This window comes from Podarcis pityusensis (genome assembly GCF_964106645.2).
Source record: "Podarcis pityusensis genome assembly, chromosome: 12".
Classification (NCBI taxonomy): Eukaryota; Metazoa; Chordata; class Lepidosauria; order Squamata; family Lacertidae; genus Podarcis; species Podarcis pityusensis.
Window position 1 is genome coordinate 10,954,335 of NC_138037.1, and position 21,763 is coordinate 10,976,097.

The 21,763-nt window shown below is 38.1% G+C and overlaps 1 protein-coding gene across 1 annotated transcript in view; it reads right to left on the reverse strand.

Annotated features, from left to right (window-relative positions):
* Positions 1-1,845: 1,845 nt before the first annotated feature.
* Positions 1,846-21,763, reverse strand: part of PRKAG2 (protein kinase AMP-activated non-catalytic subunit gamma 2) — a 208,106-nt gene continuing 188,188 nt past the window's right edge. Inside the window, exons 7-15 of the mRNA XM_080974338.1 lie at positions 20,403-20,461; positions 14,580-14,625; positions 13,082-13,136; positions 12,204-12,330; positions 10,249-10,414; positions 9,214-9,251; positions 7,863-8,009; positions 4,413-4,506; positions 1,846-3,408 (exon numbers count right to left, since the gene is read on the reverse strand). Coding sequence (XP_080830464.1) covers positions 3,377-3,408; positions 4,413-4,506; positions 7,863-8,009; positions 9,214-9,251; positions 10,249-10,414; positions 12,204-12,330; positions 13,082-13,136; positions 14,580-14,625; positions 20,403-20,461 — 764 coding nt within the window. The 3' untranslated portion in view covers positions 1,846-3,376. The remainder of the gene's footprint in view (positions 3,409-4,412; positions 4,507-7,862; positions 8,010-9,213; positions 9,252-10,248; positions 10,415-12,203; positions 12,331-13,081; positions 13,137-14,579; positions 14,626-20,402; positions 20,462-21,763) is intronic.

Here is a 21,763-nt window from a genome sequence, read left to right on the forward strand (position 1 = left end):
GTACCCTGCCCATCTATTAATTGTGTTTGTTGATTTCCTTTGTAAACTTTGCCATTTTTTAATAAATAAAATAGTATTTTGTGTTCTAGCCATTCACTCCTCTCAGATAATACGATTTCATAACCCCTCCTGTTTTTGTTTCTGCAAACCTTTGAGTTCTCCCTAGCTTGCTGATACTCCCCAGTGCCTTGTGCCATTTTGGCTGCATAAGTATTCAAACTTGAAGAAAGAGTATACTATTAGTATATACAATGTTTCTCTCAGCTTATAAAGTGTTTTTTAATTTAAAGATGCTTTGGCCACCATGGGATGTAGTTTTCTTATCCAATAGCATTTACTAATAATTGCTCCCAGTTGTTGTTTCATACACGTATTTCGCTTACGTATTTAATTTTAATGTTTAACCTGTTTAAAGCACACATTCTGAAGAGGAAATAAAAAAAATCCTTCCAGTAGCACCTTTAGGACCAACTAAGTGTATCATACAGTGTATCTGAAGAAGTGTGCTTGCACACGAAAGCTCATACCAAGAACTAACTTAGTTGGTCCTAAAGGTGCTACTGGAAGGATTTTTTTTATTTTGACTATGGCAGACCAACACGGCTACCTATCTGATTCTGAAGAGGATACAAGCAGGATATAAGTCAGTATCAATGGTGGGAAAGTACATTGTCCTTCTCAGCCATGTTAACTCTGACTGCAGCTGACAAAATCTTATCTATCCCATCTGAAATCTCTGGATAATTGTTCACCTTTCATGAGAGACCTCCATGCTGTACTGGCACCCTTCAGACGTAGACTATGAAATTTGCACACACCATCATGTATTGTTGGAGGGGTCAGGAGTTCCTTCAACAAGAATGGTTTGGAGTGTAGATAAAAGGAACAGGGTATTCTGGATTGTAAGCACGATCAGTTCCTTTTGTTTTTTGTATCATACGTATCACCTATTTGAAATGTAAATGATGCAGAAGAAAACTAGGACCTGTCTTGCGTCACATTCTGAATGTCCACAGACACAGCAAATATTTTTTTTTGGGGGGGAGGGGTGTCTTTATTTTGTTGCTTCCAAAATAAGACCCTTCACACTGCTCTTTCATAAGCATCTGGATGTGAAATTAACAGTGTGTTTCTACATGGCGCAATGTTGTTGTTGTTGTTTAGTCGTTTAGTCGTGTCTGACTCTCCGTGACCCCATGGACCAGAGAACACCAGGCACTTCTGTCTTCCACTGCCTCCCACAGTGGTGCAATATAGCACTATATACTCCACAAGCGTTCTTCTCCATGGCCAAGTCTTCTGTAATGTTTATTCACAAGGCAGTTCCATTCAGCAAAGGTCTCTTGCAACATTAGTAGATGCCTTATTTCAGGTTTAGTGCTTTTTATTGCTACCTATGCAGCACAACTGGGTGTGTGGATTACTTATGAATTGCCCCTGAAGCCTGTTCCATTTGTGTGTGGTGTGTATGAAGATTTAGCTACTGGCTTCCTTTCATTATGTAATAGTTAAAGAGAGCTATTTGCTATGGGAGGAAATAGACAATAAAAGGAACAAACCTTCCCCAGCGAAGTTAACTAATGGTTATCATGAAACTTTTCAAGAGACACAGTTGGAACAGTCTCAACAGAAACACTGAAAGGCTGGAGGAGTGAACAGAGCCCATAGCTTTTATCACTGCCCTTAAAATAATTCTTTTGACTGTACTAATTTTTTGCTTTCTGTCAGGCATTGGCAAGGCAGAAAGGTGAAATATAAATATTTTAAACAATTATAAAATGGGCAGAACCTGTAAAGAAGAAACGGTTAATTAATGATCAAGCACACTCTAAAGCGCTGGGGAGGTTAGCGCTCTGACTGTATTTTATTACAACACCCCACCCCAAAATCAGGACATTGCACTGAACATAGGCACTTTGGCAATGATGTCTGAACAGTAGGGATGGGAAGTCTTGATGCAGAGATACATCCTGCTAGTATACAGCCAACATATCCACACCATGTACAGGGGACAAATAGATGCTTAAGGGACAGGACCTTCCCTGGAAAGAAGCTATTCAACTCCAGAGTCTTCCACAGATATCTTTCTTTAATTTCTCAAAAGGGAAAAGAACTGCCTGTTTTCTGATTTTTTTAAAAAATAAGCTTATTAAAAAGAGAAGAGCACATCCTTAAAAACAACTACATTTTGGACAACAAATATATGTTTATTGTTTACTCAGATAATCAGTTTACCTTCTGAAAGGAATTAATCTGAATCGCCCTAAAAATGGAATATGCCAGAACATGTGGTTGAACTGCATATGGAGATTTATGGGTGTAATTTTAAGTGGATTATGCCATCTTCTGGACACTTAGGATTTTTTTGTTACTAAAATTACACAGTAGGACTTTTGGAATTATTTCCACACCCTGGTTTTCATTCCAATCTTTACAGACTACCAGCATGATACTGCTACTTTTCTGCTAGTTTATATGCAATCAACATTCACCTTCCTTTGTTGATTACTTTTTCATAGCATCTTTTCTGTGGATATATGAGGTGTCTAGTGGTAATACATTTGACAAACCCCTGATTTCTGTGCCTCTTGTGTACAACCCATCTAAATGCCACATGGTTTGCACCACTGTTTTTAGTAATGAGAGATCTTCTTATATAACAATCAATGTTTTATTAATGAATATGGTGAAGTTTTAGCTATCCACCAAAGATGTGTAAAAAATTGCAAGAAAATAAAAATAAATAAAGCTGGTTTTAGATCAGTCTTGTTTTAACGTCTCTTCAGAATGCAACATTTATAAACACACAAAACTGTCATTAAAGTCTTAAAGTAATCTACTGATATTCAAATTACAGCTTTTATGACAAATCTAATGATAACTGAAACTGATTTGGTTTTAGGTTTAGCGACTTGAACATTCAAATACAGTGTCTCGTTTCACACAATACTTCCTCTTATTGTGATGGGCAACAGCGATGACATATTGTTGGCTTTTTGACATAAGGCACTATGATATGAATATGCCATACACTTGCCTTATGTCAGAGATCTGTTGCTGAGCAGTGACTTCTATCAAATACAAAAGATGTTTGTTTTCAGGATACAGTGCATTTTAGATGAAGGACATCATGTGAAGTCTTTCAGCAAACATTTTGAAATGCAAGCCTGTATTTAATACATAAGCTTTTTGTCATGCTGCTTTTTGTGTGTGACAGTCACTGGGAAGTAATAGACTAGTTACCCAACACTCAGTCCCAATACACACATACTCATCCCCATTTCTCTCTTCTCTAGTGCTGCCAGTGTCCTTGAGGCAAAGATGACGCAGTAACTTCAATCAAGTTCTTCTACAAAGGTTTATACGTTCACAGCAATCATTCAGTTTCACTTTCCTTTTGTTTGGCACCTGTTAACGGAAAGGAAGATGTGAGAAAATGTGTACACCAGGGGTCAGCAAATGTTTTCAGCAGGGGGCCGGTCCACTGTCCCTCAGACCTTGTGGGGGGCTGGCCTATATTTTGAAAAAAATAATAATGAATTCCTATGCCCCATAAATAACCCAGAGATGCATTTTAAATAAAAGGACACATTCTACTCATGTAAAAACACGCTGATTCCCGGACTGTCCGCAGGCCAGATTTAGAAGGCGATTGGGCCCGGGCCTTAGTTTGCCTACCCATGGTCTACACTCTCATATCATGGGAGAGATTGCATTTGCCTAGCATTCAACACATAACATTTTTGTGCCTGGAAAAATTTGATCTTTCTACCCCTGCACCCAGTGAAATTTTCAAAGCCATTATGCATTCTGCCAAACCTTTTATTTTTTATGGAAGTTTGGACTATTCATAATATACAATGTATAAACTTTACTTTTAAGCTCTAATGCAATATACAGTGTACCTTTTATTATTTTAAACTTTTTAGCTCGAGGACATTATGGTCCAGATGCAAAGCTCTGCTGACACCCAAATGCATTCATAGCAGTTGCGGCCTGTATACAATTCTTTGCTCACTTGTATCAGAGGCAGTCCAGCACACTAAGTGCAAGTGCAAGTTCAGTCTATTACATTTGTGTGCAAGGGAGAGATTACTGTGCATACCAATGCTCCAACATGCACAAGGGTCAATCTGTCCGACTACCTGATAACTAGAAGTATTAATCCAGTTCTCCACATAATGGAGAAATTCACATTTTAGGAGTGCTAACTAAAATATGTGCTGGTTTTAAGGTTATCATTGTGACATTTGGTGTGAATACAGGAAACAACTGGCTCAGTCACGAAGCCCACTTGGCCTTGAGCAAATCAGCATCAGTCTCAACTTTCAAGAGTTGTTGTGCGCATAAAGTTATTGTATGATACTTTGTATGTTACAGAACAACTCAATACATAAATGCTGCATACATACCAGCTGGTGAGAGCACCAAAGCTTGTAGGATGTCCGAGAGGGAGATGATACCAACAATACTATCTGCTTCATTCACTACCACCAATCGATGCACCTGCAAACATGAAACAAAAGCATATTAAGGGATTACTGTATTTGCCAATAAGCAGTGCACTCCACGTTCATGTTAATAATAGCCAGATGAATCAAGTTATTTAGAAGGACACTCAACTCCCCTCAATGAATTAATATAGAGACTTTCCGGAACAAATTTTTGTTCAGCTCCAGAGACCCAGGAGGGAACACCACATTCAAATCGAATTTACAGTGAGATACAAAGAGAAAACATGAACTGGTTCCATTTTCCAATGCCGCTAGGTGAAGCCTGGATCAGACCATTTAGTTTTACACCAGTATGTCATTAAAAAGCAGTCCCAATTTCCCTCACTGTTAGCACTGTGCGTTTGCATTCACATCTTTTCTGTGGGCTTGTACATGAATAACTGGAGGCCCAGCTGTTCTATAATTGAACAGGGACATGCTGCACAGTAGCAGAATACATTTCACTTTTCACAGCTATGAAAGGCTAATTGTTGAAATGCTAGCAAGGTGTTATTTAACAGTAAAGAACTGTCTGTCGACAGATAGACGAAATCTGAGAGTGCAGATTGCATTTTCCTCATTGTCAGAACAGAATATAAAGTTCAACATAAATTATTCCTACTCATTATGAATACATTCAAGTGGAAAGTTCTTGTTAAAAATAGATACTGTCTGTAACCCAAACACTGCCACATAATCTAACAAGGAACAGACTAAAACTAACAAGTCTATTTTTATTATAAAAGTGAAGTGTAATGTTACTGGTACCATACATAGTTAAATCATACTTATAATTAGAATAGCCTAATTTACAATGTCAGCTTAATGGTGTGTCTTTAAAATTTATGCACCACTATTTTAGGTGCATATTATAGTTTGTGTTTGCTCGGTAGGACTTTTAAACAACATACCCTCCCCACATATCACATCTCCTGAGTTTCAAAAGCAGTTTGCTATACTGCACAGCCACCCCTTTGGGCAAATGTACAACCAGTCAAGCATTGATGAGTAGACAGTGCCAGCAGCCCTCTGTTTGTGAGTTTGCATCTAGTTAATTGAACTGGGGAACATGCCAACAGCAGTGCCATAAACCCACATGGAGTATGCCACAGTTGGCATCTCATATATGGGGTAAGTGAACAGCTGTTTGAGAGGGAAAAGTCCACAACCTTATCTGACACGCTTTTCTAGAGTAGGTCTACATCTTTTTTGCTTTATAATCTGACAAAAGTTTTGTTCAGCTGTTTTTAAATACGCACACTTATCATGGAGTACTTGTAGCTTTGCCACGAAGACATTTGAGTAAGACAGCAGTTGTTTATGGGAAAGATGCCCAAATGATTAAGATGCAAAATGGTGAGATGATCAGTTCCCACAAAGCATTTAAAGAACGACCAGACTCTCAACAGATGACCTCGGCTCTACTAAACATTTGATGTTTTATGATTGCTCTCAACCATTTTCCAATTTTGTAACCACTTTAAACTTCCATCAAAATGTTTGCTAAAAGTAACTCAGAAATACAAGAAACAAAGAGCAAGAGAGGCCTTTGTCAAAGAAATAGACATAGCAAAGTTCAAGTCAAGGTACTTCAACAGTTTAGGACAGAGGTGAACTACATACCGGCCAGGTAACTTAGAGCTCCTCTTCTCTTGTATTTGAACAGTCATACCCACCTGATACAAATGGGGAACACAGGAAAGAAATAGAAAAGGGGGGAAATTCTATTTTTATATATGTTCCTCTTACGTTGGCGATACTTTAGACAGGGTTATTAAGATGGATGGGTTTAATATGACTATTAAGTATGGACTATCACATGGTCCGTCACTTGGCCATCTTTCTCAAGTTCAACAGCTTCATTACTCAAAGGCTATCGAATAATAAAGTGACAGTACAAACACTTCTTTGCCAAGACGCAACAGTAATAACCAATTACTTTAAAAAACCCTCCACCCATCCTCTAATCTAATTCAGATTTTTGGTATCTACGTATGTTGTGAAATAATTACATGTGTTTAGAAATATATATAGAAATATATTTAGAAAATTATATATAGAAATAATTACATGTGTTTAGAAATATATAAAATAAAATTGATATAAAATTGATTGATTTTAAAGCACACACCTATCTCAGTTAATGTTGGAAAGTTTCCATTGCTACCTGTTCTTGCTTTGTCAGAGAGCAGGTATGCACCTGATCGGGTGTCATAACTGATTTTATCCCATATGAAAAATATAACTCAGAATATTTTGCATTTCACTTTTTCAAATTATGGTCTGAAATTAGGGCATTGGGCAGGGAGAGGGGAAAAGGAGAAAGCATATTATGGCTTGGTTGGCTTTGTCAGTGAAGGAAGAGTGTATGTTCCATTACAATGGTGATGGTTATATGGGAAAGTTTCCCATATACCTCATAACATTTACCCTGTCCCATCCTAGAGGAGAAGGAAGGAAGAAATCACAAGATTTTAAGGGGGATGTCTAAGAGCTTGAATCTAGAAGCTCAAATTGATACCCATTTTCTGATAACTAGATGGGAAGCTACTTCCTAGCCTGCTGCTTGCAAGGTGATCATGCCTGTAGCTAAAAGGCAGCACTATCCCAGAAGAACTGTCCTGTCCCTGGTATTACTGCAGAATTCAAAACGTGCAGTATTTTGAAAGCAAAGCGTAATTATTGATTACACCCTTATCCAGAACTATGTGCTTTGTATTAAACTTACAAGAACATTTCAATGAGTTTGCATTTCTTTTCCCCTTTCAACCAATGTATACTAGTTGTCACGTACTGATTAAAGGGTGCGCTAGCAGAATCCACATTTCTGTGATGTGCCTTTGCAAACTAATATTCATCAAGTTTTAAAAAATATGGCAGAAGTCACAGTTCTCACATAACCACCAACAGTCCAGCTAAGTTTATCATCTATAAACCTTAGGTTAGAGCAACTTTAGATCTCCCACCTCTTCATTTCAGCAAAAGACCTTTAGACTTCAGTCCATCAACAATGCCACATGTTTTCATAGGTAGCCATCACAATCTCCACAAAAATCAGGGCTTGGTCACACTGCTTGCCAAAACCCGAAGTCTCCAAGGTTGTAGTAGTTCATCATGCTCAATTACTTTTTTATTTTAAAGAAAGTGTAAGAAATATGACAGTCTTTAAAAGTTAGAATAAAGAATCCATGAAGTACAGAGCCGTTGTGCTTTATGTAGGATTACAGAATATAAGTTTAAATGCACATTCTAGCACACTTTGAAGGAGTCTTATGCAGACATCATCCGAGTCCTTCTTTGAAATTGTGTTAGCTGGAATTCTGGTTAGCAACACTACTCAGAAATGTGTTGTGGTCCAAGAATTCTCACCTCAGCTTTAACTATCCGATCCACGATGGTCTCCAGTGTTTCCAGCTTACTGCATTTCACAACACCTTCAAAATACTGAGAGCGGTGTTGTAGGGCTTGTGTCACTGTGATATCTAAGTTATTATAAGTTTTTTCAGCAGCAAGATTCTGAAAAAAAGTGATTACATAAGACTCTTTTTTTTTTTTTTTTTTTAACGAAACACCCAATATATTATCCCCTTATATCAGGAATGTGATGCTACTAAGCTCATTTCAGAAATGGAACAAAAACCCAGTCCTCCAGATATGCTAAGAGTACAATCCAAATAAATATGTGCAATGTTAGGTTGCACAAAGATATAACATTATGTCCAAGCTTGCATGCCAGTTAGGAGGCCTATTGTGCCTCTGCTAAACATGATTGGCTCTTTGCAGATTAATGTTTCCTGATCTCCAAACCAAGTTTAGGATATCAGGAAAACCCAGTGAGCTTGCACACTCCTCTCCTTCCTGTCTCAAATGGGTAGTCCTATTTCCTTTCAGTTTGCACCAGATTTCCACTTTAATCATGGTTGCAAACTGTGGATTAGTGCAAATTAGTGTGTAAACATAACACTAATCATCAAAAGGTAAAGGTAAAGGACCCCTGACAGTTAAGTCCAGTCACAAACGACTCTGGGGTTGCAGTGCTCATCTCGCTTTACTGGCCGAGGGAGCCGACGTTTGTCTGCAGACAGTTTTTCCGGGTCATGTGTCCAGCATGACTAAGCCGCTTCTGGCGAAACCAGAGCAGCGCCCAGAAACGCCGTTTACCTTCCCGCCAGAGCGGTACCTATTATCTACTTGCACTTTGACATGCTTTCGAACTGCTAGGTTGGCAGGCGCAGGGACTGAGCAACAGGAGCTCACCCCGTCGCGGGGATTTGAACCGCCGACCTTTTGATCAGCAAGCCCTAGGGCTCAGTGGTTTAGACCACAGCGCCACCCGTGTCTTTCTAACACTAATCATAGATAGCTACAAATCTCAAATTGAGCGGTGGGTGCTCACAGATGAGGGGAGAATGTAGGGGGATGCAAACCTATGATATCCCAATCTTGGTTAGGAGATGGGCACCATTAGGTTTACACCGAGTAACAGACTGCAGTCTTTTGTTGGTTGCCAGCTGCTCTCTCCTCTCCAAGGAAATTTACCTCCCCACCCCCCTAGAAGCACTCATAGAAACCATCATAGGAATAATTGAAGTTAGAGACTAACACAGAAATATCAGGAACTAAAGAGCAAAAAGGACCATTCTATTCTAGGAAAAGCCTCTGGGCAAAAGTGAGAGATATAAAAGATATCTAAAAAGATATAAAACATGTAAATACTTACTATTACATCAAATTTGGAATAAATATCTACAACTTTTCCTAAAAACAGAAGATAAAACAAACTTTATGTTGGTAATTAAGCTATAAAACCAAATACAATACTCTATATTAGCCTCTGTCAACCTGGTTCAAATGTTTTAAGAGTACAACTCCCACCAGTCCCTGGCCAGCACAAAGACTGCTCTATACAAATTAAAAAATTGTTCAGTAGCACCTTAGAGACCAACCAAGTTTGTTCTGGGTATAAGCTTTCGTGTGCATGCACACTTCTTCAAGAAGGAGGTAAATACACCTAGAAGTTGTATTAACAGATTCACAACTTGGTCCCATGCTTGTTTATTCAGCGGTCATGGGGTTAACTTCCATAATGTGTATATGACACACACTAGGCCTGTGATTCTGTACATGCTTACTTTTGAGTCAACAAGTTATAGTGCAGGATGAATCCATATAAAAAGGTGAACATATTTTAGGAAACAGTGAATTTTTAGCTTCAATGATTTCAGAACAGAAATAATTAATGGGAAATTTCACCTTCCTTACTCAAGGAATGCAAAAGCACAATCCATCTGCACTTTTCTGTACATTATATTGGAATGGAAGGAAAATAAAATTACTGCAGGTATAATAAAAATAGAGGTGCAAATCAGGAGTAATTTTATTGAAGTGAAAACACACAACTGAAAAGAGAAGCAAAAATATATTTTGTTCTAGATCCTATAGGGTTTGATGAGAGTGGAGAAGGGATATGTGCAAATGTGCTTTTAGCTTTAAATGATAATGAAAAGCAAGATAACCAAAACAGAATGAAACCATTTTGTTATATTACAGTTTCCTAGAAACGTAATTAATTCAAGTGAGATGATAGAGATGTTATGAATAAAAGATTGATCAAAGGGTGATAAAGAAGCTTTTTTCTCCTTTTATTTTTTCCCATTTAATAAGGCGGCTCAGATAATTTAGCACTTACAACAGATAATCACTAGCAAAATAAACTATTTCCTTCTGAACGATAGCCATGTTACTGAATACACACCTGACTCATCCACAACAGGTAGTGCTGATATCCTTCTATCTACAAATATATTCAATGCTTTAATGATAGGAGTGTCTGGGTGTATAAAGGCGATGTTGTCATATGTTCCTATCCCAAGTTCATCCAGATTTTGCTTCATAAAGGCAGGCTTTGGCATTTCTGACACCTAGAAGAATTAAAAAAGTACTTGTTTGACAGGCATATTTTACCATTTTTAAGCTACACAGCTCACACAGTTTTAAAAATTACCACGCAAGGAATTTCCTTATCAAGTATTTCAACTGGTAACATATTTTAGTAGCCTAGTAAGCTTAATATTAGTGGGCAAAGTTAGAATGAAGCTAATACTGTCTTTGAAGTTGAACTCTATTCTGGCATTCTGTCCCACGTTTCTTGCCCATATAGGGATGCCCTGAACTGGGAAAACACAATAAATATCCAATATACAGTAACACGTTCACAGCTTTTATAATTGCAGCATGGATTGCAGTGGCACAAGTGTCCTTGGTGTTTTGAAGATGTAGCTTATGAATGAAACAGCACAGTTATCATTCAAAGCTTGCTGCTTCCTTATCCAAGCTTCACAATGCAATTATTAATGCCTTATCTAAGGTTGAATGCTAGAACTTCTGAGTGTCGTATAACCCAGGCATCATTTGGACATGCTTCTGCAGCTGTGACATTTAGCACACTGAATTTTGCAGGAGAGTTATGACAGGGATAGCATGTCTAAGGAGTTTTACTAGCATATCTTTTTATTGTACCGATTACAGACAAGTGGAACCTCCAAGAATGTTGCAGTGTATCCTCGCCTCTTAGTAGGAATGCTCCTGGACAGGTTTTCAGCCAGCCAATCATGACCCTGTCCATTCTACATTTCTATTTTCCAACAATCAATCAATATTCTGTGCTTATTGAGCATGCTCAGTCCTCACTGGGCTGTTTTGTGGTTTGTTTTTCAAAATGTTCTACTTCTGCAAACCTCAGAGTTCCTCTGAGCATGTCAATACCTCTTTCCTTTCTCAGTGCCCCAGTTTGGCGCCAATCCTGTCTCTGAACTCAGAGGTGAGCCCTATTATGAGAATGCAAAGTTTGCATTTTTAGATTTTAGATTTTTGCATTTTAGATTTTTACGATGAAGGTTTCTTGGCAGTAAACACTATAAAGTTGCTGCCATCTGAATACTCTGTAAACGCTATTTGCATGACCCATCTCAATACAAGAAATTTTGTCACAGGAAAAGTGAGACAACAAAAACCATCCATGTGGTCATTTGATAATTCTCAACTATAATCTCATTATACTCCTAAACTTTATAAAAACCTAGGAAAATCAACTACAGTTTCAAGTGACTGAACTAGGCCAGATGACTGCAAATGAGGCAGGCCAAGCCTTGAATTTGCACCCACTCCTCCTCTATGAACAAGAAATGAGAGTGGAAGCTTGCACTTTTGACTAAAATAAAAACTTAAGGAACTGTTCCTTATTCAAACTCCAGTAGGATAAAAGAATCCAGGATCTTGTTAGAATAGACTAAGGTTACAAGTTTTTACGTAACAGGAAACGGTGCTTTAGTCTGCAGTGAAAGCAGAAGCTTTGATTTTCCTCTCGCACATGCAAACCGGGTGATGAAGTGTCACCTGCAAAAGTGACTGGATTATTTAAGAGTCTTTTTTGAGACTGCTTGATTGCACAGGTCCAATTAAAATACTTCCTGCATAGTTATTATGGATGGAAACACTTTTATCACTGGAGTGCAGAGTAAAGGCCTGCTACCAACTGCATGAAGAGAGACAACGGGAACATACCTATTATTTCTCTTCCAGTGTAAGTGTAGAGTATTCAAAGGGAATGGATCATATCAGTACAGTTGTTTATAAAGACTTTACTAACGTAACAGTGAGCTTTGTCTGTTCCAACATCAAGCAGTAATAGGAATTTATTATTTTACTTACAAAAAGCTGGAGAAACTTGAGGATTCTTTTATGGGTAAGTATATAAAGTGCATTTCCGCTCACTGGGTCAATAACTGGCAATCTGTGGATTCTGTTTTTGATCAGTGAATACACAGCATCAAAAAGGCTGAAGAGAAAGTTATTGCAGCTGTTAGTATACTCTTACTGTGATATCCGAAGACAGCTTTGATGATTCCCCCAAAGCTACACTCTACCAACTAAGTGATTTTTAGTAAATAATGTTGGAGGAAGTTGTGAAAACTGAGTTAAAGGACAGATGATTTCATTACATCATTGTTAAAGTAGGTATAGTACAGTTTAACATCAATATTATATCAGATCCTGTCAGCCAAACAGGAAAATGCTTTGTGATGGGGTGGGGAAAGAGAATGTTTTACTTATAAGGACCTGAAGATTACTAAGATTCAAATGCAAAATAAAATAGAGGACAATAACAGTAATAAACACAACAGCTTTCTCACTAAATGTCCTTGTGCTGGCTCTGAAGGGTTACACAGAATGGATGGTTAATTATGGCATTAACAAGCTTCACTTATATAGTAATATACTAATACTACATACAGAAATACATGTAACTGGAAGCAGGAGTGGAAAGGAAGAAAACTTATGCCATATCCTCAGTATTTCTTGTGTAATCATGACCCCCCCCCAAAAAAAATCAGATTCAAAAACCCCAAAGATTCTAAGATAAGCCATAAAGGTTCCTATCACCAATTTAGAAACTTAATTGAAGTTAGAAACTTAGAAACACCAATTGCTAACATGCACTATCTGTCTTAGTTGTCCCTTGCAGCTGTGTGATGGATGTATTAGCACAATTTACATTTTCAGAAATCAAAAGTAGAAAAGCATCTTACCTGGCGTCTGGTGAAATGTTCACTAAAGGCTTAAAGGTTTCTTGTAAATAAAGCTCTGTATAATTAAAAACAAAACCAATGCTTCATAAATTAATAATAAAAAATAGTATTTCATGAAATATCCACACACACTCTTAGCAGTGAACCCGGCATATGAAAGTGAGGACAATCAATGATTTACTAAATTAAAGAATGGCAGTGGTTCATAAGAGCAATCACTAGAGGTCACTATAATACTATATTAATACACATGAATACCATAAAAGAGTATACAGCAAAGGCTGAGCAGAGGGTATTTTAAAGAAGTGTTTCAGATTACTAATGTAAGTGCTTTTTGTTTTTAAGGCGCCACTGTCTTCTCAGGCACCTGCAGCAATAAATGAACTTCCAACTTTTTCTGCAACACATAGCATGTCCTGAAGACACATCTTCAAGATGAATATTTTTTGAAAGATCTTCAATTTTTTATCTAACCATCGTTTCCTGAGGAGTGACTTGGTAAGGCGGAAAGAGGCAAAGGGAGGCAATTTATATTTATGAAAATATAAATACAAAAAGCCATTATTACCCATATTTAAATCAAAACATGCAGCATGTAATAATTAAAATTTACACCACCAGTCAGAAATATATAACACATACAGGTGAATATTACTGTGATATTTCATCTTCCAGTGATTGTTAAAAAAACACTTTTCAATAAACTTGCCTGGTGAGCATCCTCTCTTACAACATGGAAGTTTTGTAAGAAATAACACATTCACTCGTTTGAAGGTGATAATAAAGAGTTTCATGGGGATTTCCAAGATAACTTTTATCATGTAAACTATTCACTGTTTTAAAATCCTCCAGCAATAGATGATCCTTCAAATATCCCAAAAGCAATATTTTAGGATTCAACAAATCATATCCAATAATCTCTTTTACTACTTCCATTACTCTTGCCAAAATGAGGACTTGAGCTTTTCCAAAATACCTACATTAATTTTGTCTCTAAAGCTTTACACCTCCAACTCCTACCTTCCTGTAATATTATCCTTCCTGCAAAGAAAGGCCTTAATTTGAGCTAATCCCTTTAGAATTTTACAGAATACAGACTACAACAGACTTGAGCTTTTCCCAAGATATGAGCAATTAGGATGGATTCCAGCACTCACACTTGTGTTGGAATCTCTTCCACATCCCATGGCAGAGCCCAAGTATATCTGGGTTCTCAGGCTAAGGGAACATAGGAAACTATTCCTGAGTCAGACCATTAGTCTATGTAACTCAATATTGTCTACACTCACTGGCAGCGGTTCTCCAGGGTTTCAGGCAAGATGTCTCCTGGCCCAAGCTGCAGATGCTGGGAATTTAACCTGAGATCTTCTGCATGCAGAGCTGATGTTCTACCACTGAACTATATAGTCTTTCCCGTATTAAGGACAACACATAGTATAGTACTGTATAACAGGTTGTGAATCACATTCTTAGTGCGTATCTTTCAAAGGATACTTACCCCTCCATGTTTCAATCTTGTGCTCCTCCAATTCATAGATTTGTACCTGCAAAGAAAAAACAGGTTTAAAGCTCAAATCTTTAGCATATAATTTTAAAATGGCCAGTGAACTAAAGGCTATCTACCTTCAAGTAATTAGGACTGAGGCACATGGTTAATATGCTGAGATTAACTATAGCAATATGGGGGACTTTAAAATGCAATGAAAGGCTGACAAATTGGAAACTAAACCAAAATCCTGAACAAATACTTAGATTTTCTGCATACACAGCCACTGGAATTGACAATTACATTCTAATTTGAATCATTTTCTTATGCTCTGTTGCAAGCACATTACAGCAAACAGGAATTAAGGCTGGTGGGAAAATACTAATTGCTAACACCAGCACTGGGATGAACAAGTTTCTCATCTGCATGTTTTGAAAATGAAATTTTATTTTCCTACACTGATAAAACTAATCAGAGCACTTGGCTGAAAAGTGGTTGAAATAACCAGGTATAGAATGCATTGCTAACAAAATATATTCATTCCGCTGTCAAGAAAATAATGAAAAAATCTTGCTGAAGCAGAAAAGTTGGACATCTTCCATTTTCTTGTGTAGATTAAGATTACATCATAACTTGAGTGTCAGCAGCAGCCCCTTATCCCTATCACTAGCTGTGTACAGTTATGGGTAGCTACATGCATTCTTTACAAGACACTTACTTTAAAAGTAAGTTTGAAAATGCCACTTTTGATTTGTCATATTAGATTAGGCAATCAGGAGCATTCCACAGGCTCAGAAACTTCCATCCTTCCCTGGTTAGTGTTCCCCATACTGCAGCATTACATCTGTGTTAAACTAAGCCGTTTTCCATGTCAGGTAGAAACCCTAATTTCAAAGCTAACTACAGTTAATGCTAGTGCAGACAAAATGCTGCAACATAGTTAACACTAATAAGGGAAGGGAAGGAGATTGCAACACATGCCCAGTAGTGTCGTGTGTGCTTGTCCAAGATGTGCAAATGAATCTTCAAAGTTATACTGGCATATCATTGTAGAAGCTTATACACTTGTGTGTGGTAAAGGCCCTCTCTGCACACTCATTTTGCACTAATATACATATTCAGATCCACTGTATCATCCCTACCCTGGCATAAAATTGCTACCAGACCCCAAGATAACAGGAGGAGCAAAAGAACTGGAGATTCCAGAATGTTACACTTTTGAGTTCAGCATCTTTCCCTGCAGTTCCCAAATAACATTAGCAGAGGTGGGCGGGTGAATTACAACTTTGCCATCTCCTGACACTATGGCACCATGCTTCAATAATTCAGAAGTTCGGGTTAAAAGAGCTCTTGAATGTTGAATTTTAGACTGGGCTCTAAAGAATGCAAGCCACAAGAGTTAAGAAGCATATTTCATTTTCTCTGCCTAAGAAATCTTCTTTAAAGGGAATGAATCTTTGCAGCACCCTTTAAAAACCAAGTACCAATTTTGGCATATAGAGTTTGACTTGTTGACATTACTGCAACAGTAATGATTTGAGTAATGGCAGGAATGTTTGTAGCAATGGAAAGAACTTGAACTTTGTACAGAAATCCCTTGGCATGGGTGCTTGGCACTCTAATGCAAAATAGAAACTCTACTTACAATACTTCAACTTTCCTCATGATGGAGTAAAAAAAACTCTGAATCCATACACATCAGCAAATATGGAAAACACTTATAAGCTATTGGAACGCATGCAACTCTTACAGCAGTGGTACAGCTGGATTTTATTGCCTTACAAAAACGAACACTCCCTTATTTGATGCTGAAAATGCTGCAGTGCTAATTTAAAATTCCTGGCTCCTCTACAGACCATGGTTTGCAAATCAGGAGTCATGCTCATTAATGGTGCTCCCTTTCCTTCACTCTCCAGATGTTACTCCTTTTCTCTTCTTCTTGAAACTCACTTCAACAATGCAAACTATGCATCCTTTGTAAAATGGAAGCTGTATTCATATTTGAGCTGGGATCATCAATGAACATGGTTTGTGCTTGTGAATATGTAGCATGAAAAACGAGGAAGGGAAGGGGACAATAACTCTGGAGAGGAAGTAACTATGGTTTCTAGGAAGTTAAAGTTACAAAATGCACCCATCAAATGATTGTGAAATTGAAATTATGGTTTTCAAAGTGCAAAAAGATATAATACTAAGCTTACACTTAAAATTCACAAAGTTGCATTTCATCTCTCATCACATCTATCCACTGTGTCAAACATAATGGCCTATTCAAGGTTTGGTGGATTAGGAACATGCTACAGGCTCATATGTTTCCTCTTTGTGGATTCCCTCCTCCATTTTCTGGTTGCTTCTATTCAATTATTTACCCAATTCAGATTACAGAAAGCCAGAAATGGAGGAGAGTAAGCAAAAAGGGCAAATGTATGCCTGCAGTGTATGCCTGATCCTCCAAACCATTATATGAAGGATTGTTTGAACTGCGCCAAATTAATTATATTTACATCATGATTAATTCCATTCACTATTTAGTGAATTTATGGTTTCAGTAACTGACAGAGCAAGACTATTCATTTTCAGTGAGTTAAATGTCTGACAGCCATTTATGCAGAAATAAAGAACTTTTGCTTCTCCTGCTGCAACAAATTAAAAACAAACAAACCTACAATTAATAGGTACTTTACAGAGTAGCCTTTTCAACTATTCAAATATAATAAATTCTTTATTGCTGCTATTCCTTTTAGAACAATGGCAAACTTCAATGTCAAATAACTTGTTGACTTTGTTTAGCAACTGAAGGATTACTAACAACAAACATTCCCTCAGCCAGAAATAGCCAACTTAGGGCCTTCCAGTGAGTGTGAACCAAAACTCCCAACATCCCAGACTACTGCAGATGCTGGCTGGGACTGATGCAGTCCACAAAATCTGGACGGTACCATGTTTACTCCATGTGTTCTAGACATACTAAGCCAAAATGGGAAAAATGTGATTGAAGCAATGCTACAAGCAAAAAACCAGCATTGTCGAAGAGCTACAGGCAACTGTTACCTAAATTCAATAAATCACTATGATGCTTTTGGTCACAGTAGAACAGCTACATCAGCGCAACAGAAATGTATAGGTCAGCACTATCCTGGTGATAAGTCACCATTTGACCAGCATAGTTTTTTACTAAGGTGGTAAATTTATTTTGGGCTATAGCACTGAGATTGCTTGGGGGCGCTCCATCCATAAACTTCATCCACATAGCAAAATAGAACTCTTCTCTCCAACATCTAGATTTCTAAATGTGTATGGAGGAATATTCAGCAGAGGGAGCCTCCAAACTGCAGTCTAAAGTAGTACAGCCTTATCACCTTTGCAGGAGAAGGGCCATAGATTAGTTGTGGACAGCTGTTTTGTGGCACAGAAACAGTGAAGAAAGCTAAAGACCGAAGCAAGGACTGGGGACAATTAACATATGCAACATCTTAGGAATCAGTCGAAATCTAAGCACCTGACAAGTAATAGGTATCTGTTATAAATAGAGCCCTGCAGCCAAAGATTTAGCAGGTTCAATTCAATGGGAAATCCAGCTCCAGTTCCTTTTCAGGCTCCTTGCCAAACCCTAGAGTTTCCAAAGCTCTGTTTCATACTCATTCCCATTGTGTCCAAATCTGATAAGATTTGCCTGACCTTAGGCTGAGTGAGAATTTCCCAAAACTCCACTTTCTCCTTGGTACAGGATTGTTAATTAACAGGGTTTTCCCTAGCCAAGCCAGTATTGGGAGAGCTGGATACATAGACAACTGTGTGTCATGGCTGACAGGAATCATAAAAGGAAGCATTTGACCCACTGTGTCTGTGCACCATTCCAGCGATATATATCTTTAGGATCAGGCTGTATACTCCCAGGTGAAAGAAATCTAAATTTTTCTTTAAACATTTTCACTGTCTCTGTTCCAACAAAATGCATCAGGTACACAGGGAAAGACAAGTAGCAGATCAGACTTAACTACCAAATGGTCAGCTGTTTCCTCTCCTTGCACAACTTGATTATTTCCTGAAAAAAACTAACAAAGGAAGTTCTTCTCCTTAAAAGTGCACCAAAAGGGTTTCCCCCCCTATAACTGAATTTATATGGTTCCAACAATATGCTCTGTGATTGACTGAAGGGAGAACTGGAACTTACTGGCATTAAAGCACATAGGAAAGTACATTTCAACCTTGTATGCAAGGCAGAAGAGTTGCAAATTGGAACAGTTGGCATGTTCAGATAAAGCTGCTATGCTGAAACAAACAACAGGAACTAACAGGCTGGATACCAATCACAATTGCTATGTAGCAGATATATCCTGGATCCCAGCAGCATGCCTATACAACTACATGCAGTTCCCACTTGCCAAACACAAAGTGTACCCAGGAAATTATTCATTAGGCAAGGGTTTGCATAACAAACTGGTGATTTCCATTATTTCCTATGTGAACATTTCTAACCCATGATCTCTCTCCCCTCTCCCACCACGTTTCTTCATAAAAGGGCTGCAGCCAATCAGGCAAAAAGAGACAAAGACAAAATTAATTTGTCCACTCTCTCTCCTTCCTCCCTCTCTCCATGGTTTCTGTCCGAAAATGTCTGCTGCAGATCAACAAAGCAAAAAGGAAGGAAAGGAAGTGGGCAAACTCCAGTTGTTTGGATATCAATCAGCTTTGTATGTAGTGAGGTTTGGGTATAACTATGTTCAAATAAGTGAAATTTTTGGATAATGAGCAGATGGATAAGTGGGATCTCTGTGTATAAATTTGTGTCCTAACTTCATATTATGAAACTGTGGAAGGGTTGGCTCATTTCAGTCTTACAACAAACCTAGTGCCTGAGAGTGTCTTGCCCCAGGACAACCAGTTATTTTCAGTTAAACCAGCCTTTGAATCAAGGTATCTGCAGTCCAACTCTTATTCCATGTACTAAACCACACTGGCTCCATTCCATGGTGCATATTTTCCGCATACTTTGTGTTACATCCATGTTATTTCTGCTTTTTATATTGGTTTGTGCATATCATTTTATAACTATCATGGTTAAGCCAGCTACCCCATGCACCAGAGAAATAAAAAACAAACTCCTTCAGTATCAGAGACGTGCAATTATCTAAAGCAGGGGTCAGCAAACTTTTTCAGCAGGGGGCTGGTCCACTGTCCCTCAGACCTTGTGGGGGGGGGTACTATATTTTTTTGGGGGGGGGAATGAATGAATTCCTATGCCCCACAAATAACCCACATATGCATTTTAAATAAAAGCACATTCTACTCATGTAAAAACACGCTGATTCCCGGACCATCCGCGGGCCAGATTTAGAAGGCAATTGGGCCAGATCTGGCCCCCGGGCCTTAGTTTGCCTACCCATTATCTAAAGTGATGTTTCCCAAACTTGGGTTTCCAGCTGTTTTTTTAACTACAACTCCCATCATCCCTAGCTAGCAGGACCGGTGGTCAGGGATGATGGAAATTGTAGTCCAAAAACAGCTGGAGACCCAAGTTCAGGAAACACTAACTTAAAGTATCAAGTTTGATATGAAGACAGGAATAACAGTTCTTATCCTCTTATTCAATAACTAATAAGTGATATAAGATAAAGAAACCTTTGCCCAAATGTCTACAGAAAAGGTGGGAATCTTAAATTCACATGTACCATTCAGAATCTAGCAGCAAAACTTTCCTTCCTCTTCAAAAGGCAGCATTCTTTCAACCACCCATCCAATTACAAAAAAAAATATTATCAAATACATTGTTATCAATGCTTTTATTTCAGGGATACTCACTTATGATAATTGTATTTATGAGGTTGTACCTACCATTGGAGACTTATAGTATCTATGCAGTATATTAATGAAATCTGTAATAGTTAACATTCCTGTAACAAGAGAAAACAATGCAAAATAAAAATTTAGATCATATTTAGACACAATTTTTAATTAACAAGTTAAAATAAATTAAATATTGCATCCCTAATTGATAAAAGTTCCTAAAAAAAATTCCTAGTGTAGCTTGGAAATATGAGTGTACACGACACTGCCCGCCTTTTAGAAGAACCACCAGAGCTACAGAAACATAATTCCCACATAATAAATGAACATAGCATTTCACATCTGTAAAACAGATAAGATCTATTTTGTCACACAACTCTAGCAAAGTGTCCTCACTAAACAGCTCCTAACTGTTGTTTTGTATATGATCAGGAACCTCAACCTTCCACGCTTACTCCTTCCCTTGTATGCCAAGATTGGATGATTCCATTTTCTGGTTAATTATAAACGAGAAGTAGCCAATGTGATGTTTAACTACAACTCCCATCAGCCTCAGCCAGCATGGCCAATGGTCAGGAATGAGTGTTTATAGAACTTTGTGAATAAATCAAACTGAATCCAGAAAGTTAAGAGCTTGGCAACTTTACTTAGTTATACACAAGTAGGCCGAACAAAACTGTAGCCATAGGCCTACTGTAAATAATACTGTAGAAACTTCTGATGAGATGCAGTCAGACTGCAGGCTGAGCTTCTGATGGAAAGGAACTACTATTACAGCTAGAACATACGGAACATGTTAGCATTTTTATATGCAAGAAATCCGAGAAGAAGCAAAATTCTTTGGCTCCATTGCTATTGCACCTACTAGCTGCTTTAAAACAGTAAGAGCAATCCAATCCGTAATTTACACCAGTGGTTGCCAACCAGTACCTCCCTATGTTATTTTCAAAAGGTCTCAGGAAGTTTCCTTTCAAAAATCTGATGCAGGAGAGTGTTTGCTCTTTCTAGTCAATTCTTGTTTACACTGGCTCAGCCTCTCCTAAACTGAACACACCCTTCAACATGACCACATTTCATTGGATGCCAGGAATGGATGCCCACGCTTCCATCAGGAGCTGCAAAGAGCTTCACTGTGAGCAAGCATAGCTGTGGCCAGTATAGGTGCTTCCCACTCTCACTGATGGGGCAGCTGATGGGAAAGCTTGTCAGCACCATTTTGTGGTCCTCTTTCTCTTTTGCTCTTTAAGATGTGAAGCCATTATGCCCATAGCAGTCATTTTCTGTTATGTCATCTTCACGGTAACCATTTTAAAACTGGTGTATATGGTCCTCTCTCTAAATTCCAAATTTGCCCACTGGTTGGTGACCCCGGGCTTACACTTTTTGGTTCAATTCCCTGCCAGTGCTAG